The 9038-nt window shown below is 45.3% G+C and overlaps 1 protein-coding gene across 3 annotated transcripts in view; it reads right to left on the bottom strand.

Annotated features, from left to right (window-relative positions):
* Positions 1-9038, bottom strand: part of GHR (growth hormone receptor) — a 200700-nt gene that overhangs the window by 108101 nt on the left and 83561 nt on the right. For all 3 annotated transcript variants that reach the window (XM_015571011.1, XM_006774555.2, XM_015571012.1), the window contains one exon: positions 3846-3926. In XM_015571011.1, coding sequence (XP_015426497.1) covers positions 3846-3915 — 70 coding nt within the window. In that variant the 5' untranslated portion in view covers positions 3916-3926. The remainder of the gene's footprint in view (positions 1-3845; positions 3927-9038) is intronic.

The following is a 9038-nucleotide window of genomic DNA, read 5'->3' as shown; positions in this document are numbered from 1 at the left end:
AATATTTAATATAATATTTATATATAATGTATGGATAGACATACACATATACATATATTATATGTAAATATTATATATGCTGTATATAAATATTAGACACATACACACAAATGTTCTATCATGAGCTTAGCACTTTTGGCTGGCCTACAACTCTGAGAAAAACCATGACTTGCAGGATATGGCATACACTTCCTCTCTCGTCTCTTCCTCTCCAAATACTAGCCATGCTGAAGGCCCAGCAAGTCTTACCTTCTCCACGAAGCTTTTACCACCTGTAGGCCTTCTGTAATTTAACTCCAATCTATTGACCTAAGTTTACTTCCAAAGGGAACAGTTACAAATACAGTGCTCATGGACCACACGCTCTGGCCAAATTAATCCTATGCCTTCCACAAAGTAGAGGCTCAAAACGTATCTGTTGGATACTGAATGTGTGAACAGGAACCGTGCATTGCCTGGGACAGCACCCTGTCCAGAGTAGAAACCCAGCTACTCTAGAACCTGCTCTCTGTGTCACCTCGTGTCGATTCCTGCACACGTCTGTCCTTGCTGCTCCCTTATCATATCAGCTTCTCCTATATCCCAGCTTCTGTGAAGTTCTCTTTACTTCGGTACAGCCGGAAGTGACCTTCCTCTCCTCACACGTAAAGGCTGCAGTTTGGGCTACTATTTCCATAGTTAATCAACATTGCCTCCTACTGTAATTCTTTTAAAAATATATTTTTGTTGATTTCGAGAGGAAGGGAGAGGGAGAGACAGAGCAACAATGATGAGAGAAAATCGTTGACTGGCTGCCTCTTGCATGCCTCTTACTGGGCATGTGGCCTGACCAGGAATCAAACCGTGACCTCCTGGTTCATAGGTCAACATTCAACCACTGAGCCACACTGGCAGGGCCCTACTGTAATTCTTTGTGTATATCCTTATCTCCTAACTCATGGTAAATTTCCTGAGGGGAGAATCACTGTATTCCTCAGAGCCCTAAGTGCAATCTTTGAAAACAGAAAGCTCTGAAAAAATATCTGTACATCGAATTTGTTGAACTAACTAGTCTGGTCCACCTTGATTCTTTTTCAGAGCACCTTCACCATTAGCACCCTTCACACCATCCCTGCAAGCTCCACAGTCTCTCATTCATTTCTAGGAGTTCCTCACGTCCTGACTAGATGAACTTTCCAGGCAGGCCAGCTCCCTCCTGGGGTTGCTGAGGGGGGAGCATCCAGCAAAGGGGATGCTCAGGGGTGGGTTAACTGAAATTGAAGAGATGAGACTCATGTATAACAGGCACTCCTCGGAAGAAAATTTCCGTCCATCAAATCTGTAAACATATTCCTCATTAAACTCATCACCCAGAAGGGGCAGTTCTGAAGCGGCCAGTTGACAGTTCGACTCCGTGAAGGTCCCTGGAAATGAGGTGCTGCCGGTCACTCTGATTCTGGAATAAGAAATCTCCCCGAGACTATAACCTGCCGTGAGGAGCAGGAGGAGAGACCAATGTGCAGGATGAAAGACGAGAGAGCATCTATTGCAACACGAGCTAAGACAATGGTGGCACTGTTCAGTGTTTAGTTCTTGTTAAATTTCCCATAGGGCAATTAGACTTAATAAAAAAGCCTCTCAGGGCCAGTATATTCCTAATTGCTCATCTGCCCAGGCATGAAAATCCCTGCTCAACACTTCACGTGCCAACCTTCCCCAGGCACACACATCTGTCATCTCCCACCAGCTCCCGGGCGCCTTTCTCCAGCTGCCGCTTCCCAGGTCCCTCAGCCAGCAGAGCACATCTCTGACTGACCAAATGGAATTCAAATGAATGGGTGGTGAAGTACACTAGAGTTTGTTTTGTTTTTTTCCATCCTCACCTGTATTTTTAGTCTACCTTATTCAATGAGAGAGGAAATAAAAATAAAATGATTTGACTACAATCCGGCCTGGCAGAGAAAGAAACACATGGCCCATGGTTGTTATCTGACATTTAATCCTCGTTCTGTCATGTGATCGCTTCGGTTAAATCCATCAGATAAATGGCCAGATCGGCACACTCATGCTCAAACACGCCCATCCACACCTCCTTACAGAAACATCAGGCACCATCCCTGACAATCCCCAGGCTGTTTTAAGGAAGAATTCTGGAGTAGCCACACACTTCAAAGGGATTTTGGTTAGCCCACTCAGAGGAAAAAGGAGCAGGAAGAAATCTGTCCCTTTGCTAAATTACTTACCATGTGCAAGTGTTGGCTGGCTGCCGGATTGGTGTTTACTATCAAGCATTGCATTTTCTCATGCCCTGCTCCTCCCAAACGCAGAAACAACGCAAACCTAAAACTACCAGAAAGCAAAACCAAAAGGCAACACGGAGCCAGCTAATGGTGCTGTTTTCTCCACTTTCCTCATGAAGCTAAAGGTTTATGTCCAAGCTAAAATGTCAAAGCCGCTGACAGAGAGGCTCTTTGCAGCTTTTCTAGGTCAAAAGTGTAACTTGAGTTCATCTTTCAGTGGGGATACATTTTTAAAGATACATCTTTAGAGATTTCATTTGCCATATTTTCCATTTTACAGGTTTTTAAAACTCCTCAAGCCTTGCCCAGTGGCGTGAAAGTCACCTTAATGAAGAAAGTCGAGAGTAAAGCGCCGTGACTTTGGAACAGCGCGGGGCCCAGCTGTAATGCCTTGGCTCGGAACCAGGGGCTAAAGCCGGCCCTGGGAAAAGCTGCTGAAACGCGGCCTGGGATCCCTCCATGTCTGACTTGCACAATGTTGACATTATGACACCAGAGAGACCCAAAAATATTTCAAACAATTATGACTGCTTTTCTATAAATGTTTCTCCATTGCTTTAAGAGATAAAGTAACATATTTTACCTTGCCTGTGTTCTTAGTTACCCTGGTCGCCCTCAGCAGCTCAGTACTATGGATTTATTTTGGGCGCAAAGGTCAGGGAGGACTTCTGAGGGCACCACCTCTGCTCTGAAACTCATTTTCAACAGGAGCTGCCCGGTGAGCAGGGGGGCTCAGCTACTCTTAAAGCAGCCACCGCATGTGGCGCCACAAGCCTGGGAGACAGAGATGGCTTGTTCCCTCTGCAGACGCCCAAGCCGGGAAAACATCAAGTACAAGACAATCTCTGAAGAAGCTCCCCAACGCCTTCTGAGCACAGTTTTCTTTCTGGGCAGAAAACTTCTTCTTTCTTCCTTCCATTACCCTTTCTTGGTCCAGTTATTTCTGCTCTGAGACATATGTTTGCATAGATGGACTTTCCACCAGGAAACGGGTAAAACCAGGAAGAACTACAGGGATGGCCAAGCAGGTCCGGGCGTCTTTATTTCTGAGTGTCTTATTCACTATTTCAGGTGTCTCATCCTTCAAACTTAGCCAGATGGTCACCACCCAGAGAGTAAGAGGCAACATGTATTTGAAACCTGCAATTTCCACTCTCAGAGAATATGACTAAGAGGCTTTAATCCTGAGCTCTGCAAATAGGCTACGGTATCCTTAATCACACAGGAGCTAAGTGATCAGTAGGTTAATAACCCCTCAGTGTAATTCAGCGTCTTTCCCGGAGCCCGAGGACCAAGAGACCTGGTTTGCCTTCAGATAAATGCTTGCAGCATGATTTGGGGGCATTTATTTTTGATGTGAAAACACCAGATGCCAAAGCTGGCCACTGTGTTTCCTGTAAAACACCCACAGAAAAGTCCTCTGAGTTTATGATTCCAAAGATGCATTTCCTATTTGCCACTACTTAAAACGTAACGCATTCTGATGACATCATACCAAGAACTTAGGTTTAACAAATAAAGTTCACTATTATTTCAAAATGCTGCCGGTGGGAACAGAGAACTCACCTTCACTCCCAGAAAAAGCATCACTTGAGCCAGCCACTGCCAAGGTCAACAGCAGCTTCCAGAGATCCATACCTGTAGGACCTGCAATCACACAAAAAGGCAGAAGATGAAGCCAACGCCAAGAAGACCACGATCACTAAGTGCCGTTTAAAGGCTGTGGAAATCACACATGAGCTGACACGCATGGCAGTTCTGGAGCAAACCCTAGCCATCTTCCAGGGTCCCTGAGTCTCACAGTCATTCTTTTCCTGGGAGCCAACAGCAGGTTGTAATACATTTTCCTCCCCATGGGTGCTGCCCTCAGGAGTCACGCAGACACTAGAGATCTTCATATCCTGGCCCGCAGCCATCGAACCACACCACGACAAATGACCCCCACGCATTGTTCCTATAATGGGCCAGTGTGGTTTGCTTTAATGGAACCAGGAAATACAAAAACCTTTCATCAGCGTCACCAAGCACAGGGCCATGAAATGAAAAGTAAAACAACCTACTGTAATCATAAAAGTTCTCTAGTGTGTTTCCCAGTGAACAAAAGAGCTCAATGAACACTCACAATACCCAGGACCATGCTAACAAGCCATCCTAAGGAGGTTTAGCTGGAGGGCGGCAGAAAGGAGAGAAGCAAAAGAAAACAGAACCTGTGTCCTGCCTCAGGGGCCTCCCCAGCATCCTCCTGGGGATCTAAGGAGTTTTAGGAGGAATAAAGGCTCACAGAAGGAGAAGGGTCCATTCATGCCTTTAGCCACTGGGAATCCCACGTGTGGCCACACCTTGACCCTCCAGTTTGATGAATGGCGGAGCAGATCAGCATGCCTGGCCAGCATCCACCTCTGCCCGGTGGAAATAAGCTGTGGGGTAAATAAACAAGGCATCCACTTCCAAGACCTCCCAAGGGGCAGGTTTGGGCTGATTTAAAGTGAACTCAGCAGACCACCCTTTGGAGAGCTGTTGCTACATCTGACAACTAACGCCAATATCTCCCTGAAATCACTGAGGCACCTGATCATCACACGCGGAGCTCCACCAGGACCCGTCCTGGCCTCATGCTGGTGACTGTACACTCTCGGCAATAATGAAACAGCGCTGCTCACTACCCCGCACCAGGCAGAAATTATGAACAAGAATGTTTTCATGGGTAATGGGATGGCGTGGTCCCCGAGAATGGCTGCATAATTCTGAATCGGTATACAATGTCTCAGGGTCTATACTTTCATTTTCAGACAGTGGGTAACCCACCATTGTTTTTGTTCCATATGCTTTTTCCCCTTAAATATATTTTTTATTGATTTCACAGAGGAAGAGAGAGATAGAAACATCAATGATGAGAGAAAATCATTGATCGGCAGCCTCCTGCATGCCCCTTACTGGGGATCAAGCCTGCAACCTGGGCATGTGCTCTTGACCGGAATCGAACCCAGGACCCTTCAGTCTGCAGGCTGACGCTCTATCCACTGAGCCAACCCGGCTAGGGCTGTTCCATATACTTTTGTGCTCTTAAAAAATTCTAAGAAAACACATCTCTACATACACCGTCTGAATACGGATTTGTGTGCCGACATGCAGGAAAACCGCTCATACACTGCCCCAGGGAGTCCTTCAGAGGACCGAGTGTGTATCTTAATTCTCCACCACTTGACCAGCTGTGAGATTTATGACATCCACGTTTTAAATTCCTAACCTGGAACGCTCTGCCCAATGTCCTTGCCTCATTCCCGTGTACGGTACCAATGGAACCTCTGAGCATCTGCCCGTAGGTCCTCTGCTCCTTGGTGAATAGTCTGAAGCCTCAGCAGAAATGCAGAAAAAGGCTAAAGACAAATATGTTCTAGGCTGAAAATGCCATCCTGTTGGTAATGGGATGTTTCCTTTAAATGTTTATTTTTTAAGTATTCTTTTAAGTAGGGAACGCATTGAGGAGCTGCCTCGCAAAGAGTTCGTTTCAGCCCTCATCCCTCATGCGCTTGGTGGCAGGGAAAGGAGCCTCTGGGGCACACCTCTCTTGATGTCCGGTTGCAGCAGAGATTCCCAATTCGCAGGCCAGTGTTTTGCTTCCTAACTGAGTAGAGAGAAAAAGAGGTGTGTGGTTCTCAGAAGGGTGCTTTCACTGGTTTGCAAGTCACCTCTCCAAACAACTCAAAGAGACTTGCAGATGCCAGACACCTGTGAATTTTGCTTCAGGTGAACAGTTGTTGACCTCTTCCCATGGCCTGCACATGAACTTCACTTCTCCCAGGGTGGGTTTCTGGCTCTCTCCGACTCCCTTCGTTCTAGCCTGCATTTCTCCCTTGGCCTTCAGGTGAACAGCTCCTGCTCCAGATATGCTAATTATCAGAGGAATTCTGCTTGAGGTTGGAGCTTTTGGTAAAGATTTCGGGGCCTCAAGACCAGATCAGAGCAGCAGGGGAACAAACAGATTTAGAGATTTCGTGCTCTTCCTTGGGTCCCTGCTGGTGCCTGGATGACACACACCTCTTGCCCTGCCCCTCCTTCCTTCTCATGACATAAAAGATGCCTGAAATCTGGGCTCTCTTAAGATGGGTTTGCAGAAGCTATAAGGCATCCCTCCATCTTCTCCAGTTGGCATCTTCTCCATCAATAAACCTTTACTTACTCCAAACTCTGACGTTTTGAATATTGGCCTTTGAAGCATCCCACATGAGAACCTTGAGCCTTGAGCCAGTAACAAACTGATTAGCACAATGCCTCTATGAGCCAAACATATCTCCATAGAAAACATTCCATCTCACAAAACAAATAGATCAGAATCCCCCCGAAGCAAAATGAAGCAGAAGTCTGTTTTCACACTCCTACAGCAAAACGGGGGATGTTTAAAACTGTCCTTCTTTTTTACAGGAGGTGAGAACAGTCCACTGCCTCTGAGAGCATTGCACAGGGACCCAACTCTCACTGTCCAACCCGGGTGGCAGCAGAGAAGATGAAGAAATGTAGCTGGATTCCGTAGGAGCCGGTGGCTTCAGTAGAGACTAATGCTCTCTCCGTGCACTGTTGCTGGCTCAGGGCGTGGCAGCTCCAAAGGCAGGCTGCTGCACTTCCCCAGTGAACTCTCCATCACATAACCAGGCCAACGGGCATTCTGTTCGATTTCAGTGTAAGCTGCCCACTTCCGCTGTGCAGGCTCCCCGTGGCAGCTTCTGTATGAGAGGACCCTTCACTGGGTTCTGGATGAGATGAAACGTCCCAGTGGAGCACAGAGTGCAACACACGTGTGGAACTTTAATGCAATCTACCAATGACCTGCCAGATGTGAGCTGGAGAAAGTCCCATGATTCCTTTCCCCAGAACCACCATCCAAGTACAGGCAGGCGTTGGCCAGGGGATTATACCAAATTGTACCCTAGCCTATTGGCTTTTTTAAGTTTGCAATATTTTTCTAGGGAAAAATCCCTCTCTAGATTTCTAATGATATTTATACATTCTGTGGCTATAACCTCATGGCAAGATTTGCATTTGCAGGGGGAACACAAGCTTCTACTCTGGAAGGAAGCACACCATTCCCACTCTCAGAGCCTGAGGCATTTTGCCTGTTCTCCCCTCCCTGAAGGGAGAGCCAGTTGAAAAGCAGTGTGATCCAGCTGGCGTGTTTGAATTCTGTAGACTGCCCAGCAGAGGAGGCCTCCACATTAGTTAGGCCTATGTTATACTGAATTTTATTTCTTGGCTATAAAACAGTCCATAAACACATGAGAAGAGATGGAGATTAAACATAACATTTTTCCAACCTGTTATAACCAACCTCAAGCAAAGAAAACAATTGGTTCAATTCCCTTTAATTTAAAATTAGCAAGTATTTGTCCAACAATGAGTGCCTATTAGCATCGTGCAAGGCACAGTGAAGAAAACAAAAGCAATGCAAACCCTGGTGCCTGACTTTGGGAGTTAGGCAAGATAGGCACGGGACACTGGGAAAAGAGGCACACCTACAAACGGAAGGTCAGAACTGGGGAAAATCAGCTGCTGAATTGATGGTCTTAAAATTAGAACTAAATGACAAATAAGATTGTGATCGGTTAGAAAAAGTAAGAGGGGATGGGCGAACTTTTGCTCTGGCAAAAACAACAATAACAAAACAACAACAAAGCTCAGTGCAAATGTTGTGGGTGTGGGTCTGAGTTCTGACTAGTTCATGGTAGTGGTCTCAGGGGGCTGGTGAGCTGGAGAACAAGGTTCTGAATTATGAATAAAGGGGAACAAATTAAATTGCAACTCATATTAATCAGAAACCCTCTGGAAGTTTTGGTATAGGCAAGTCATATGCAAAAGTTAATTCTCTCAGCAGAGATCTGCCCCTTATACCTTCTTAACTCAGTATCCCTGAGAAATACTGAAGATTTGGTGATGACTGGATGGATACATGGAGATGAGAGAGAGAGAGAGAGAGAGAGAGAGAGAGAGAGAGAGAGAGAGAGACATGTCTATCATAATGACTGAGGCTATAGCATATGTGCGAATGAAAGATGGTACTATCAACAGAAATCAGGAATTTGGGATCTGAGCTGTTTCGAGGGAGGAGGTCACATGGCTGTTTTGGATACTTGGTGTTTAAGACAATTATGAGACTTGTGGAAATGTTGGGAATGTCTAGTGGGAAGTTCAAGGTAGGAGAGCAAAGATTGAAAGAGAAGTTATTACTGGGTGGCAATAAGGATCAGATGAACTTAATGTGAAGACAAAACACCTTCATGAAGAACCCTACATCAACCTTATTAAAAGTAGTATTTAAAATTATGTTAAATCATATAGGGAAGAATGTGCTCATTTCTGGTTTTAATTTGGCACAGATGAAATGAACCATCACCCAAAACTACCTACGCCTTCTGATTTGTATCAGGCCTTTAAAAGACAAGTGGTCAAAAGCATCCCTAGAAGTATGATGTTAGTGTATTAATATATGGGGGGAATAAAATAATAGATTCAGTTGCTTGTAGCCCTATTAAGGCAAAATACCAAAATGGCAGCTGAATCAATCAGAAAGAATGTTTCCCCCCAACTTTTGTTTTATTGATCTAGCTATTCTGATACCAAAAATTCAAGAGCTGATGAAAAAAAAAATCACCACAGAAGCAGAATTGTTTTATTGCTAAACCAAGATTCCAGGGAGGTAACCTAATAAACGTGCACTTTCTGATGCTGGTGTTGATTGCTAATGAAATATTGCAAAACAGAATATTG

Source organism: Myotis davidii, unplaced genomic scaffold (assembly GCF_000327345.1).
Source record: "Myotis davidii unplaced genomic scaffold, ASM32734v1 scaffold348, whole genome shotgun sequence".
NCBI lineage: Eukaryota > Metazoa > Chordata > Mammalia > Chiroptera > Vespertilionidae > Myotis > Myotis davidii.
This window is presented reverse-complemented; position numbering and strand designations above follow the sequence as displayed.